Here is a 17,490-nt window from a genome sequence, read left to right on the forward strand (position 1 = left end):
GGATTACTTGAGACAGTTACTGTAAGGAAGTGTGCAGGGCGCAAAGACTGTTAGAGATGTCATCAAAAATTCAAGGACAAGCCTCTGCTTCTCAGTCTTAATAAATGCTAAAGAATTTTATCTTAAATGGATTTTTCAACTTTTCCTCCTGCGGAAGTTTACTGGCACTTTCGAGAATGATTATATATTATAACCAGAGATTGATTGCAGCATGTCTAAATGCACACAGGGTGGCATGGTCCTAGCAACACTATTTGGATAAAGACTCTTCACACAACATTAGACTCACTGTCGTCTACACACCAGAAACCCGTTCAGCCAGAGCAAGCACATACAATCAGACACAAATAATTGAAACGTGAGAAGTTCCCACCTGCCCAGCTGGGAGTTATGATTTTTCAGGTAAGTTGCTGTAACTAAATGTGAACTCCTGTACACTGCAACCCTTAACCAAACGCACTAACTTCTATTACTACTGAAAGTGGCTTTAGGTAAGTTCACAAAGAATCAGGGGAGCAGCTCTCACGAGTTTACACAATTCTGGCGGAATAAGCAGCAATTTCCAGCTGAAGCATGGTGAGGTAGTAACTTACACTGATCTACCACAGATAAGTTTCACATCCCTGCTCCCAAAGTGGCACCAGCTTAATGGGACGGAAGGAGCTGATAGACAAGGACAAGGGTGGGAGAGTGGGAACTCTAAATGGATTTGCCAAGCATAACTGAATTCCTGATTTTGACCATTGTTTTGATTTCTTTAGAAAACAGCTACATACCATTTATATTTACACTGAGTACAAGGCTTGTGTTCTAGAGCACAGGATCAGAATTATTGTTTACGTACGCTACAAGCAGGAATCTATAATTCACTTTTTATATTACTGTACAACGTGCAGAGGCCACCACACTCATTTTTTGCCAGGCCCACAGTTTAGGATGGGAAAACAGCCCTAGAAGCATCCTGCTGACAGCTTTGCTTCCCCCACTAACACTCAAAGAGAACTTAAAGAGTTCATGTCAAAAAGGAAGTAAAAATCCCTGGTCAAGCACCACTTATTACCTCTCTATTTTTTTTAACCAGCTAGTTCCAAAATTGTGACACTTGGATTCTCACAGAACATGCGAGCTTTGTCTTCAGCCCCTTTAGTGCAAAGTCCATTGACTGTGGTCAAACAACCTCTCTGGCTGTTTAAACAAAATTGCTGGACCTTGCACTGAAGCAAATAAAAAGCATTTGCTTACTCTCTTCTATTACAAAAGCTGTAGGGATACTAATTTCTAGGTGCTGACCAAAAAAAACCTGGGAGGTTTCAGAAACCACCAAGGCTTCTTCCCTTAAAAGAACAAATCTAAATATTTATTCTCCCCGAGCTTTGAATGAGTTACCAATTTGGCCTAACCACATGATAAAACACTTGATACTTCAGCTTTTATGCAATTACCATACCATTTACCTTCTGTTGCTGCAGCAAAAATATGTGATATGTAAATAATGTACAGACAAATCTCACTAGTAGCCACCACAGTCAGAAAGGAGAGGATGATGCCAAACAATATAATTTTAATTAAAAGCTCTTGCTATCCCAAGCCCTGGAAGTCTTAGAAGGCCACAGCATGTACTCCCAACAATATAGTTTAAGATTTCAAGTAACACGTAGAATAAAGAGAGGCTTAATTTAATCATAAGTTTAACCGAACACACCTATGAAAAAATAATCACAGCATTTAAAATGGAATTTTTAAGGCTAAGCATAATAACAGGAACCAAGAGTAGCTGCTGCCGTCTATAATCTTTATCATATACACAGGATCAGATACACAATTAAAATTCTCCTGTGTGTTAACATCCCTGTGTGTCTAAAAGAAGATAAATACGCTGATTTTGAAGCTGTTATACAAACTATATGATTAATAGCTAACTGCTCAGCATGTTGCATTAGGACTCAGTTACAGTATTTTAAAGTTAATATATTAACTGTATGTGGGATGGAAATTTTACAGTTTAGTTTACTGCTAGCATCACAACTCACACATTTTCATATGACTCCTCACTAATGTGCGTTTACTTGAATGCCCCTCTTCTAATGCCTGTTTCAGTGTATGCTTACCATGCACACATTCATCTGCATCAAGGCAGAAGACTTGAGCCGACCGATTAAAATATTTGCAACTTATTTCCAAATATAATCCCGTAGCTCTGTCAAAGTTCCAATTTGCACAGGGCTGTAGCATTTTTGTTATTTGGAATGATCATAATTCAAACTCTCTACACAAACAGAAATCCATTCATGCAATGACACAACCCAAACATAGGGGTTTTTTAACCCTTCACATGGACATCTGAAGAAAGGGAAGTGCCAAACTTACGATATACCTGCGTTTGCAAAAATGAAAGAAAAATTCTTGCCTCGGATGACTGCAACACAAATACTTCTTAAAAGGGCTTTTGCTCTCCTTGTGCTTGTTTGAACATTGACAATACAGGACAACCCAAGTAGGAACCAAGGTCCATTACTACGCTCAAAAATGGATTATAGTAGGAGGCAATGGAAAATCACTGCTTCTATACAGAGATAGACTGGCACGTGCTTCACAACTGAAGAAAATCCCTTTTTATAGTGAAACAAAAGGCAGAATTAGGACTAGGCTGAATTAATCTTATAAAGTCATTGTGTGTAACAAAACACTTAACAGCCCTCTGCTAGGAATGTCCACCTGCCACCTGATGATGCTGCTGGGTTACCATTTGCCTTTCGGTCAGTGTATACATTGCAGCACGCCTAATTGAAGCTATTTCCTAACTAGGACCACACCTGACTCCTACGCCCTCTGCTCCTCGATCATCTCCACTCCAAAAGCTCCCCTAGCCTCACTCTTCCCCAATTCTTTTTCCATTCCAATGTCCTCCCACATCCGACCCATGTTTCTTCCACCTTTCTACTCCCTTCTCCCTTAGATTCCTCCCGTATGAACCTTCACATACATATGAGCCCTCCCACCTTATTCTGGGTCTGTTTTTCCTAAAATGAAGGGCTTTAACCGCTTTTTCAGCCCCGCTCATGGGCACTACCCTCTACCCTTTGTGCATCAGGTAGCTAAAAAAAAAGCCAAATCCAACAAAATCTAAACATACATACACATACACACACACAAAAGAAATAGCCCAGTGAACTTTGAAAAGCAGAAACCTAAGACATACCCAGAATAAATGAGATAGGGTATAGCCCTGTGGAAGTTTGCTTGCTTTTTTTCCTGACTCACCTTTTATTTTTCTCCTTTGTAAATAGCTTGTTCTCTGCATTTATTCCTGCGTTCTTATAAAAGATAAAATTAAAAGAATTTTAACACAGTTTTCTTTTCTTTAGTTTCTGGAAATAAAACAAAGATTTGTTAGGTTTTCCTGTAGGAGAGGCAAATAATTAATGCAGAACAAGTTATTCTGATTGCCTAAGATACTTACCAACAAACACCTGGCAGCAGGAGGTGCTGTTCTCTTTTAAAGAGCTGCATACATTCAGCTTCTTGACTTTTTTCTTTTTTTAAAAAAAATAATTATAAATTATAACCTGTATCTGAAACACAGTATCAAAAGCGTCAGCCTCCACACTGCACTTGGACATTCTCTGTGCCCACCTGCTTCCCAAAGCATTTTTTAGAGAAAACAACAATCAACTGCACAGGCAACTGTCTCATTTATACTCATCTTGGTTTGGGAAGCAGCTCTTATACACAGGACCATTTAAAAAATACTCCAGCCCTTCGGATTGACCTTTCTCTTCCAGCAAGTGGCTCAGAGAAAGCCTATGTATCTTATGGCCAATATCCACGTCATGGGACTTCAGCCCTTTGTGTATGGGAAAAATATTTGCAAGGATCTCCACAGTAATTCACTGGGGGGAAAAAAAGACAAGACTGAAACCCTCTAGAGCACCATTTCTTCCCAGAGGTACACAGAGATGATGTTCTAGTTCAGCAAGAAAGAGAACAGAAGAAAGTAGTATGGCTAAAAACCACCTTAATCACAGCAGTAGTCTCTCTCTTACTGCAGCTGTCTGGCTCCTCACTTATCACATCAGTTTAAGACCTGGCAGATACATTGTGAAAATTAATTCAGAACATTTAGAACCCATAAATGTAAAAAACCAGATCAACCAGACATGCTCAATTCATGCAATATAACGGAAAAGAAAAACCAAAACCCAAACCCTAGAACTGTATTTTTTCATATTGAGATCAGATAATGTAAATAGCCAATTTTTTTCCAACAATCTAACTTTTCAAGACTTAATATTTTAATAATAAACGACTAAGCATTATAAGGTTTTTGTTTAAAAAGTGTTTTCACTTTAATGGGTTTAGTTAATAACATCATGAATGGTACAAAACTGTCCTTTTTCACATTTCCATACACTGTATTACGGACCACCTGAAAATCTGGACTAAGAACGCATAAAGTGTCTCTTAATTAGCCCTAGCTTCATTTTCGCCATTATGTAGAGAAGATATGCAGGAAAACATGCATTTGTTACCAATGACATGTTACTATTAGCTTAAACAATAAGATATGGCAGAACGTGCATTGGTAATGCACAGGTATGCAGTAGGGTAAGAGAAACCAAATGTCAAGTGTTGGCAATGAAATAAGAAATGGTTGATGACACACTGACATTTTGTGACCATAGTATTAGCTTTTCTGTTTTAAAATTGTTTTAAATAGTAGTAAATATTTAAATAATATTTAAAATATATTTCCCTATGGAAATCATTTACTTGGAAGACAGCCTGTAAGATCTGACTTTTTAAAAAGTAGTATTACATTTCGACAATATATGAATACAATACATGCCATAGAACTTCAAAGACCCTAAAGTCCTTAGCCATTTTCAGAAACAGTTTCTCAGTCCAATTTGATCTCTGATTTTTTGCTAGCAAAACTTTGGAAGTAGCTTCTCAAAGAAAACCTGCCTTTAAGAGAAATACTCTATTTCCGTAAAACCAAACCCAATGTAAATAGGGATGTCACACTAAAGGAAAAAACCAGTGGAATTAAACCCCAAATAATTCATCATGCAATTAGTTTAATTTTTGTTTTGCTAATTCATAGCCTAAGGCGAGGTTTGTTTCTTCCTAGTGCATCTTCTCTTGCAGTCAAATGAGTGCTCAGTTTCCACTGTCGGATGTTAAGAGATGAAAACCTCACTGTCACTTCAAGGGAAGGGGGAGGGGGGAATCGAGGTGTGGGTGCAGAATTAATTACCTAAAATGCAACAAAATAAAGCAAAGTATTTGTGCAAAAAAGTAATTTGTACATTGATTTTTTTCTAAGTTTGCTTCAGTATAAAAAACCTCTTCAATCCCAGTAACAAAGCTTTATTTTGATTTATGATCCTTCAACACACTTGAGAGTTCCATGTTTTTACTTATTCAGTAAATTAATAATCCAGCCACCATTTTTGCAGCCCAAGACAAAAGACAGAAGCTCCATTATATTAATCTTTAATAGCTATGGGTAGTTAATTTTATTCAAGACAGGTTTTCCCTGTCTTCTACAGGCACAGTGCTTGTTCAACTGGCCTTGGGAATAAAACAGCCAAAAATAAGCCAGGCCACCTTCTATGGCAGTGCAGAGCATCCTGGCTGGTTTTCTGTTTCGTTTGTTGTTCTTTTTTTAAAGTAGTTCCTGCTAGAATTACCTTCTTTTTAAACAGGGACAAGCTACTCCAAAAGCCTCTCACTTCTATTTTCAGCTTCTAAGGACTTGGATTAAAACAAGTAGCTTCCTAAAGCTACTTCTAGATTCAGAAATCCAGAGTAAGTGTTCAGTAGCAGTACAGAAATAGTTTAGAAAGCACAGACACCTCTGTCAATTAGTTGCTTTATAGTCATATTAGGAAGGGATGTGTGAGACACCAAGTCTGACGAGTTCTTTACTATACCATCAAGGAGCCAACCTGATCGTTCTCTCAGTCTGCATCCTAACCATTTTAAAACTACAGATGAGGAATTCTCAAACTGCTGTGCATATCATTGTAATGTGACAACAGAACTCTGCCTGGGCAAGTAAATACCTCTCATGAATCTACACACACTGCCAACCACCCACCAAGGGAATACACTAAGTAAATCTGGGAATCCCCACTACTGATTAAAGAGTTTACCAGGCACATTTCTACTATATCTCCAGTGTGCATATTTACATTAAAATAATTTTAGCCAATTGCTACCGATGTTGGTAACTCTGCTGTTTGGTTTCACCATACAAACTCTAGCTCCTACCAGATTCAACACAATACGACTGAAACAACAGCAACTGTGGCTACCCCTCTTTCCGCCATGAAAACGAATTAGCTTCACGATTGCTCCAACAATCTGCACCTTCTTCCTAAACCCAAACCCATCTCACCCTCCTTGATTATAGTAGACATGGCAGTAGCATAATGAGTCTATTAACATGGTAGTGACCTCCCTTTTTAAAGCAAAACCACTACTCGGAGGCTTTAAACAAGGCAGGGGCACATACCCATTTCTGTTCACTGTTGCCTGCATACAAATTGTAAAGGAGAATTATTGCTTTTAAAAGATGACAAGCTTTGGAAATATGGTAAACATCCTATAAGGTTCTAAAACTAATCAGCTAAAATTCTGTACATCCTTTAATATTCAAACCTCTATTTGATTACTTAAGATCAAATCATTCCGTTTTCACATCTATTCATTAAACTCTTCATAGTCCTAAGGTCTAATGAATATTTCACAACTAAATAGGATCAAAACAGATAAGGGGAAAAAAGGTCACATGGCAATGAACATTATTTCATTTGGCCAATGAATAGTGAACCCTGCGTTCTTGGCTGAAATTAAGGCACTAAGTGGCAGTGAAAGGATAGAGGAATGAATTTTTTTTCTACATGATCTGAAAAAAGACCAACATGACTATTTTTTCAGGACGCCAATAGTATACGTATCCATTCTGAATGACTCAGTAAGGCATTCTGTTGGCAAATTTAAAGAAAATGTTCTCCTGATGAGAGCCCATTACATTCATTGTCTGAGTGTGACTAGTGGCACTACTGTTAACAAACTGGAGGGGAAAAAAAAGCTACAAAGATGTCTGAAGACTTAAAAGGCACCAAAAAGAGAACAGCTCTGCAACTGCCAATTCTACAAACAATTATGTAAGCTGTGTTTAACACTGCATATAGTCTATTCAATCATCAATCTTTGTTGACGGAAGATAAAGTGTAGTAGCTCTTCATTTAAACTCTCAGTTAATCAAGTGCTAGTTTAGTAAGAAATTTATTTTCACGTATCAGAAAATAATTGCAGTGTCTAACACAACTACACTTAAAGCAAAACTAGTCTAGTATGCATTATTCTGGTTAACACTGAAGCAAACCTGTATAAACAAAAGGGTTACCTTGAGATATATAGCTTACAATATGAAATCAACATATAAATGAATAGGATTTACTGAAAACAATGGAAAGTGTATTACAAAGATACATGTAGCAATTTTAACCACAATATTTTCTCTGTGAAAAATACAACTATTAGTGAGATAAAATGTACAATTGAAATTTTTTTTTCCAAAAGAAAAAAAACACAGTATAAAGGAAAATATTTTTTTTTCTTCAAAACAGGGAAAATAGTTAAGGTCATTGTCTTTCATTACAATATAATTTGACACAAAAAGCAGTCATAGGATTGCACCAACTCCATGTTCAGTCTCCTGAACATGACAATAGTAAAAGGAGTCCATAAAGCATAATGACATTTCTGGATTTTATGATGGCAATATTATGCAGAAAGTGATGTCACTCCGGCTCTGTTCACAAAATGTACAAAACTCTAAATTTGGTGGCCAGACATGAAAAATTAGTTCACCCCAACGCTGACTTTTCTGTTGCTCAGTCAGAGATGGAAAAAATTGTAGTATTTTAAGTGTTGTTATCTTTTTAGCAATAAAGAAAAAAGTATATGTAGTGCATGCTTTATCACTTGTCAAGAATATTTCTGAAAATAAAACTAAGTTATCCAATAGTTTACAAAATAGAAAATAATTCTTCAGGTTAAAAATGTGGTTAGGTTTATGTTTAGTTCCATATCTCCAAAGGACTGATTTCCCTGGCAGCATCACTTTTCCTTAGCAAGAGCCAAGGCACAAAGTTCCGTAAAGAGAAATAAAAATGGCTACAAACAAGAACGCAGTCTGGCATTGTAAAAGAAATCAGAGCCTTTCTCTGAGCTTTCTGTTCCACCAGGTTAGTGCTGTAGAAAAATGTGAGATTTGGGATGCATTTCTGTTATGAGCATTTCTGCTGGACACGATTCAAAAGTTCACCAAACTTTTCAAAAAGATCTTCCACCCATTTTATATTTTTCATGCACAGCTGCACAATGTCTTCCTGTCCTAGATCTGCACTCTTCTTCTGAACAGAAGAAATCTATTTAAAAAAAGAGAAGGAGGGGAAAAGACAGAGAGATACATACACATTCTAGGCTGCCAACATTCCAGAATTTTCATTTTTATCATATTCTGCAGTTAAATACAAACGCTCTTTGGAAGAAAAGGTTTAAAATTTAAAACCAAGGAAAAATACTATAAAAAATACACTTCCTAACAACTCAGCTCAACTCTTGTATTTCTGCTACCTGGAATATATCCACCAAGGATTTGCAGAAAAAATAAAGGAGTGGGCATTCTAAGACAAACAGTAGCCTCTAGATCTGAGGAGTTACACACACTGATAAAATTTGTTTCATTTATTTTGGCTAACAGTGAAGAATGCTTACCTATCCTGAGGCAAGCTGATTTCACACAAACCTTGTACGCCTCGTATTTGATTGTTCTGGGCAGTAGTGCCCATTAGGAGCAACACACGTGCTCAGCTTATCCTTTTCTTTGCCATAAAGAATTAATTAAAATAGGAGGCCACAATCCATACTCATTTACCAAGAAAAGCACAGCCCCTCTCGCTGAACTCAATTCCTTCAATAAATTGTCTCAATGAATGTAAAAGTATCTCAAAAAGAACAATACTTACCTCCTCTTTACACGTTAGATATATATGATATTTGTAATGATGGAGTGAGTGGTACAAAGAATACAACTGTATTTTTTCTGGATCTACCGTAAACTCCTGCAAAAAGAACAGTTATTTTAGGAAAATTCATGTTATTTTCCAAGACAGAGATAGGATGGACATTTTCTTCTATAAATGACTTTTTTCCTCAACAATTCAGAAATGGAATACTTCAGTCAAATAATTGCTTTGATATATTTTGGTACAGTATAATTTACATTACATCAAAATTACCTCCTATCTCCACTTTCCATACAATGTTATTTTATCAAAACTAGGCCTGAGAATGCTTTCGATCCTCCTGAACGCACTACAAGTCTGAAACAGCAAGACAACTCCTTCTCCAGAACTACTGCAAGAATTACCAAAGCTTAACTATTTTTCTACCACATTGATGGGTATCATTGCAAAAAAAGCATATCCTTTGTGCTTCAGAAAAGCTGATCTATACTTATCTAACACTTACGTTACTCTGCCAAGAAATATGAGTGTGGGCTATATTTACAGGTCGTTTGTCTAGCCACTATTTACTGCTAGGAGGTAAGCCTATGTGAGCCAGGACCTAGCAAAATCTAGTTATAGTGTTCCCTTTGAATACTATGGAAATAAGCAATGTGTACAGCTCAAGCTTTACCATGTTACTTTTTTAAACTTTTTTTTAAAATGTAAGATACACAGATTCATTCTGCTGATGGAAATAAGGAAAAGAGCAACATAGAACTGATTTTTTTTAAAGTATTATTTCTGGTTTTACAGTATTAACACTAATTTTGCATTTTTGATCTAGAAGCCATTGTATCACTTTAGAGATTTTGCAGCAAGTTTAAGAAACTGTTATCATTATGAACTACACAGTGATTTTACCACAACTGCAACACTGAAGGCAAAATGTTGCTGCTTCAGCAACAGTCCAGGAGGCTGACTGCTAGGCAGAAACCGGGTCTGAAGTTCAGCCCTTGCTCTGGCAGGTCCAGAAGCAGCACGGGCTCTAGCAGGGCTCTTCTGTTTGGCAGGCTACAATGGGTGAGCAGCACAGCAACTGCACAGCTCGCCTCTCCCTTCCCACCCGACTACACCTACCGACCACTGCCTGCGTAAGAGAAGCAGTGTACCACTACTTCCATCCTCCTGCAATCGTGAGTAGTTGCTGCAGAAGACTTCCTATATAAACATACACAATAAGTGCATTTGGGTCTAAACACAGAATTTAAATAGGGGAATAATTATGAAATTATTTATTATTTATGAAAATTAATTACTTTCATAATTATTTACAAAAGACAAAATTTAAGTCTCCCTACTGGAATATAACTATTTCACAGATGAGTTTAAACAATGATTTAATGTACTGCTTCAAATACTGTTTTTTAACATTCCCTTGTAACAGAAGGAGGACATCACTCAACAAAGATTTTATATTTTGATAAATCTACCAAGAAACCCAATACATGAAACAGTATTTCATATAAATGTGATTATCGTATCAGAAGTCAGATGGTGGCAGCAATAAATTCTCTGAACACTCACCTGTGCTAATTTAGTGGTTGATTTAGAAGCCCTCAGTGTTTTCTTGTTGTAAGCTTTACCATTCATTTTGATCTTAGACACAGACGTTCCTCCACTTTTTGTCTTAGAATCCCGAGTGATCACTGTCAGTTCAGGAAAGTTTTCCAAAGCGTTCTTGAACAGAGCATACAAAGAAAAAGGATTATGAAAAAATCAAGAATAGCCAGTCACCCAGACTGCTGATAAATTGGCAGTTTTCCTTTGAAAAGTTAAGAGTGCAGCCTATTATAAGATACTTTATTCTTCCACAAAGACCTGATAACAGCAGGTTAACCTGATCAAGCAACCATACACAGTTTGTGACTACTATGATTTTTCAAGATGAGCAGAAACTTTTATTGTTTCTCAGATTATCATCTGTGATTGTTTCATTAGAAGGAGCAAAACAAGGGCTCCACTAAGCAATTTTTACCTTTCAAAATTCTTTCTGTTCTATTTCTACCCAAGAATCTCTAAGGCCAAGTTTACTTGGAGATGCCTAAGTACTTCATGCCTAGTCACGCATGGGAAGTCTGCCAATTATAGCAGGGATCGGGTGCCTAAATACCTTCACAGGTTTTATCCCAGCTTTTGCAAAGTGCATATTAATCACATCTTGTCATATCTGTAAGGTAGAAAACCTCATGCACAGTGAAGTAGATGGCTAGTTCAAAAAAAGCACAAGTTTCAAAGACATATTAACTCGAGAGAGCGAACTGCATTTCTACCAGCTTGAGTTCTACATTATTTGCATGAGTAAATTTTAATACAGTTTTGTTGTACAAATACAGTACTATGTTAGTAGCTGCTTTAAAATAGTTCTGTTACACTATATAATCTGGTCCTGAAAAAAATATTTCAAGATAAATGAACATCTAAAACTTTGTATTATACTCCAGTATGAGGGAAGAAAATCAGGCATACAGATAAACGTATCAATACTGCAGCTCAAGGACCTAATTTGGACTATTGGGCTAAATTGTAAAGTTGACTAAGTTTTTGTATTTTCTTTTAACATACAGTACTAGAATTCAACAACCTCTTTTGTCTATAATTTCTTAGCACTTTATGTGCTTATCTTTTTTTTTCTTTATCTTTATCTTGCCTATAATTTCTTAGCACTTCAGCCACATTTTGCTTTATAAAAAAACCCTCTCAGTAAAAAGCTATAAAATCTACTGCACAGAGACAGTCACATAGTGGTAACAGTAACCTCAACTAGCTAACCTGTCCATATACAATATTCATTGCAATGCTTTCAAAGTGGAACAACCAATTCAACAGGTTTAAATTATTTAGGTTTTCTATCCACTGTAATAGCCTTCCTCAAGGCTGACTTTTGAGTGTCAAGGGGCTTTGGCCAGTTCTGCCTTCCTCTGGAGAATTCCTATTAACCAGCACAGTCTACATGGCCGGACCACTGACCTAAAACAGACAAATTGGAATTGGCATGAATAAGAAAATACTAGTGATTTCCACATCTTTGAAAGAACAAGACATAAATGGTGATAATTATTTCCAAATTAAATTTACACAATTCAGCTGTTTCATTTACCAAGCTTCCATTAAAGCAACAGTAATATTTTCTAATTTTGTGTATAAAAAACTATAATCCAAAGGACATGATAAACTGTTAGAACTATAAAGAATATTAAAGGCAAAACTATCAAACACTGACTGCTAACTTCAGTGTCCAATTTGGTTTGTAATACAGTGCTAAAATATCTATTAACTGTATCCAGTATTAACTGTATCCAGTGGATAAAATAAATGTTAAATGCATCCAATGCTTATCAATTCAGAATAATAAAAATATTCAAACTGAATAATACTTGTGAATGATAACTGTATTTTTCACTTACTGCTTTCTTCAGTGCCTCATTCAGCTCTAATATCTGAACTAGTCATTTGATTAAAGCAGGAACAGAAGCAGAGTCTCCTGTATTAATCATCAGATTAACCTGAATCTTAAAGAGTTTCAAACATATTTTCCTAACCAACACAAACATTTATGATGACAAATGTATGTTTCTCTTTTATCCAAAATATTGACACAAGGACAGCACAAGTTGGTACCATCATACCAGAATGCAAACATAAAAGATTTTTTTGTCTCGCCATTTACATCACAGATCCCTTCCTTACATCTGTAACTTCATTAATTTCTTGCAGATCACACGATGAAATACAGGCTTAAGCTAACTTTAGAGATACGATACATAATCTGCTTCTAAGTGAACACACAGCAGAGCTATTAGTTACAAATGCCAACTGACTAAGCAGCTGTAATTACAAATAACTACAAATAAGCTACCTCTCACTTTGTGTGTACTGTGAACTTAACCAGAATTCTACAAATCTGAATCCTACCTTAATGTGGCCTACCTTCTCTGCATAGGCAGGTCTAAAAGAAGCAGTTACAGAAATAACTATTAACATAAAACTCTTACCACCAAAAATGGAGGGTTAATACATGCTACTTCTCTGAGGCTCTGTATATGGTTTGAAAATACACAGCCCTCCCCACACAGCCCTCCCCATGCCTTCTTAGGAAAAATCTCTTCACTGAAAGGGTGGTTAAGCATTGGAACAGGCTGCCCAGGGAGGTGGTGGAATCACCATCGCTGGAGGTGTTTAAAAAATGTGTAGATGCGGTGCTCAGGGATGTGGATTAGTGGTAGACTTGGCAGTGCTGGATTAACAGTTGGACTCAATGATCTTCAAGGTCTTTTCCAACCTAAACGATACTATGATTCCTACTGTAAGAAGGAAGCCACAAGAAATTCTGTTCAGGCAGGTACAAATTGTACAGCTGTTAGGGAAACAGCATAACTAACAGTAAAAAAGTTGAAGAATCATGGGAATTCAAGCTGTTTCACTGGTTGATGATGTTCTCACCCCTGAAACAAGGTCAATTAGTGTCCCACAAGACTTACCAGGAATGGGTTGTGGAAAAAAAAAAAATCTTTTAAGGATTTCATGGTAAGAAAACAAAACTGTCAAGTCTGCTATTATCTCCCTCTTTATCTAGCTCTCCAAAATAAGCACACAGCGATACAGAGAGACAACTAATTCTCCAAGTGTCTTTGTACTGTGGACATAAGGGAACAGGAGAAAGAGCAAGTTTGGTCCGATGGTGTTTATAAAGGTCTGCTTTACTGTTGTTGGTCTTAAAACTGTTACAAGAACTAATCAGTCTGATTATAGACACTGACAACTACTTCTCAGACGTGAGTGAAAATAACCTTAATTCACTTTACTGCACTTTCGAAATCTGCACTGTTGCTTGCAGGGTGGGTGGGAATGGTAGGAACCACCCACCTTCTCTCTACTGAAATGGTACAGCTGCTCTCTTCCCTGTCCACATCCAGACCAGTTTGTTATTACCACATCAAAGGTGCTGTACTATGGGCTTGTTATCCGCACTTTTCCCAACCTTCCACACTGAAGATAATGAAAGAGCGCACAAATGAGTTATTCTCGAGCCCCTCTGTCCTGGTTTTATACTACTTTGATCATGTTCTCTAGTTCAAAGAAGTTCAGATATCTCTACCACATAGCTATTTCATGTAAAATATTATTAAGATTTTTAGGCAATACGATCACTTAACCAAAAGCTCTAGAAGTAAAGGAAATAGATTTTCTTTTGGCAAGCTTGAGAAGCTTAAAAGAAACAACGCTTGAGAATGAACCAAGGGGAGTAAAAGTAAAACTTTACCGTTGCAGTATAAACTCCTCCATCACAAAATAGTCTCCAAATGCCACACACAAGCACAGAATTTAAGCATCTCTTTCAAATCCATATTCATTTCTGTTACAAATAAGCCTTCTGGGTTTTAAGTTGTGCCTGCATGGTACGCATTCAATGACTTACTTATAACATTACTTTAAAAATTCTAGAATTTAAAAGAGAATACCTTGAAAGTATGATCCAAGCGTAATTTGGAAAGCAGCCTTTTCCTGTTGTCATTCAGCATACCATCAATTTTTCTCATGTGAGGCAAAAGTAGCTCATCTAAAAGACACGCATAAAAAAACATAGCAGCTGATTATTGAGACACACAGTAATGAGATTCATATTCAATCTATACTTTGACCCATTAAAATATAATGTGGAAGTAAAAACCATTACAATTTGCACACAAACTGTCAAATGTGAGAGAAAAATCTCTTTTTTTCAATCAGCCTGCTAAACTGGTCTAGGCATTATGCAGTTTAATTGCTGACTGCAATCCTGCTCCTTCTCTGACTTTTCTTTGTTGAAAGGAAAAAATTAAGATAAAGCAATATAGAGCATAAATCTTAAGAGACTATTTCAAACCATTGCCAAGATAATCCTCTTCTGTGCAATACAACTGACAGTTTTATGAAGACAAGTACTGTTTTTGACATTCACTATTCCATATTACAAGAGATGACCCTGCTCGCATTTATAACAAAAGAAATTGAGGGAAGTTCTTACTAATAAACCACTGCAAATTGCACAATATACATTTGAACATGGGCATGAGGCCATAAATGAAAATTTACAGCACAATATGGAGTCTTTTATTTATGAAGTCAATTTCTTTGCTTTTAGTGGGACTACTGACATAATGCATAGATATGAAACCTTGAGGTAAGTGTGCTTTGATGCACAACCAGAGCAAACCAGGACAGGAGAGTCTAGAAAACAGAAGTTTTAATACAGGCAAACAGAATACAGTACAAAGCAATACCCTGCAACTAAGTAACATGTGAAATGATTGCTCTTTTGGGACATGTATCTTTATACATGAGTGTTTTACTACATTTTGAGAAATAGGACAGTTGTGACTTGTTTCCCGGAGCGTACTTTGTTACAGAAGTCCGATCATTTTCTCCTCAAAGTGCAATACAACTGTCTGATCATAATTTTAAGGTTTCCAGGTTTGAAAAGCAGAATTTTTAATAGTAGCAAGAATCAGAACTACTTATAGTTATGAGTATTTTTTCCTAAGAAAATAAACACACACCTGAAACACTGTAATTTGAAATAAATGTCTGCTAAGATTTTAAAAGACGGTAAAAGCGGGAACAAAGAGCTCAGTTCACAAGCACAAGCCTAATGTAACAAAGCAGACAAAACAGTATTGATTATTCAAAGAGACAGTGCAAAAAAAATATATATGCACATCTAAGTAATTTGCATAGTGTTCTTCAGATGTGGGTCTGTAGCTAAAAGTTCAGCGGGTGGTTTTTTTTTTTAAGAAAAAAACCCCACACATTTGCTTTACTGATTAATAACCTTAAAATCTTAAGAAAAACATACTGTACCGTTGCTCTTTTCCAAGGCTTGCATTGTGTCTGGATCCAAGGCAATGCTAACAAGCAACTCCATGTAGCTCTTAAAAGTCTCTTTCATAGCTCTTGTGTTCAAAAAGCGAGTTACAAGGGGAGCTGGAGGTACAACCTCTGAAAATTAATCAGAATATAATGATTTTCTTCCTTCGATATCCTGCAAATATTTGTGTTTCTCAAAACCAAATGTCTCTCTCTTAAAACACAAGTGACCCCTACTGGTATCCTAAGAGAGTAAAACTCAATACAACCAGAAATAATACTCAAAACAGGTACAAACACCAAATCTGGTACCAATGGTACAATTTTTTTGTAGAAACACGTACAATTACTTGTAAGTATAGAATTTAGATTATAATGTTTTCGGGAATTTAAATTTTTCTATTGCTGTAGATGAAAAACTAGAGAAAAGGGATAATGAGTAAGAGTTCAGTCAAGCACAGCGCCCTAACTGCAGGTTTCATGGCAATGCAAGTACCTCCTAAAACTGCAAAACCTGAAGTCATCCAACAGAAAAACATTCAAAAGCACTAATGTCACTTAGAAGCCTGCATACCATTGAAGTCAATTCCACCTAATTGTCCGACTCACAAAACACACATAAACCAAATTTTACCAGCAAAGCAATGTAGGCATATTTGTACTTAATCTGAGGAAGCTTTCATTTTTTCATAGACAGCAATTTTAAACGTGCAGATGGAGTAGTCATCAGTACTAGTAAGCATTGTGGAGCTTTTTATAGGTTCCATGTACGGTATCAATATTTTGCAGTTACTTAGCTAGCAAGGCTGTTAAACTTTCTCAGATAGCCACATTTCTGTGGATGACTATCATTACCAGGTTACCTGAAATTTTAAATATGGACACTTGTATGTATTAATGGTTATTTGAATAAGTTTTTTTGAAAAATAGTATTTTAAAGGTGTTGCCCTTAGCAGAGGCATTGTTCCAGTACACCAGCTCAAGCTTACCTATAGTTAGTGACGGAGGCAAACACGCTTTGGAAATGCAGAAATACAAAGCATGGGTACTACTCAGCTTAACTTTAAACATACAGGAAGTAAACAAAAAAACCTGCAACATTCACTGTAAATCTGCTATCACAGGTAATCTCTATAAAGATTGTGTACTTCAAAAATTCCTTTCTGTTCTGGAGAATTACTACAAACATCGTATCTCAGTGTTCCAAGACATCATGACCATCTTAACAGCAAAGCTGCTCAGCAGGCTACATTTGAGCAGCTGGCATTTAGACAAGCAATGAAACAGCCAAGAAGTCAACTACTTTTTCTCCTTGGGTTTTGAAAAAACAGCAGCAAGATCTGAGTTCTGCCCACATCTGCCTGCAGACAGGCACTGCAGGAATGTTTTTTTCAGACATGACATGGAGTTGCAATGGAAGATTAATGAAGAATCCAGCTCTTGAGATGTATTAAAAAATCAAATCAGCTCCTCCTCTTACAATTGTATCCATCTTAGAAAGCAAGCAAAAATATATTTATCTAACTGAAAAACTACATTTGAGATAACTTCAGCTGCACAC

At 36.5% G+C, this 17,490-nt stretch overlaps 1 protein-coding gene across 4 annotated transcripts in view; it reads right to left on the reverse strand.

Annotated features, from left to right (window-relative positions):
* Positions 1 to 4,321: 4,321 nt before the first annotated feature.
* QSER1 (glutamine and serine rich 1) overlaps positions 4,322 to 17,490 on the reverse strand; it is a 49,192-nt gene continuing 36,023 nt past the window's right edge. For all 4 annotated transcript variants that reach the window (XM_037402045.1, XM_037402043.1, XM_037402046.1 and 1 more), the window contains 5 exons: positions 15,924 to 16,061; positions 14,546 to 14,643; positions 10,611 to 10,763; positions 9,045 to 9,140; positions 4,322 to 8,444 (listed from right to left, as the gene is read on the reverse strand). In XM_037402045.1, coding sequence (XP_037257942.1) covers positions 8,304 to 8,444; positions 9,045 to 9,140; positions 10,611 to 10,763; positions 14,546 to 14,643; positions 15,924 to 16,061 — 626 coding nt within the window. In that variant the 3' untranslated portion in view covers positions 4,322 to 8,303. The remainder of the gene's footprint in view (positions 8,445 to 9,044; positions 9,141 to 10,610; positions 10,764 to 14,545; positions 14,644 to 15,923; positions 16,062 to 17,490) is intronic.

The sequence above is a fragment of the Falco rusticolus genome, chromosome 10 (assembly GCF_015220075.1).
Source record: "Falco rusticolus isolate bFalRus1 chromosome 10, bFalRus1.pri, whole genome shotgun sequence".
In the NCBI taxonomy this organism is placed as follows: domain Eukaryota; kingdom Metazoa; phylum Chordata; class Aves; order Falconiformes; family Falconidae; genus Falco; species Falco rusticolus.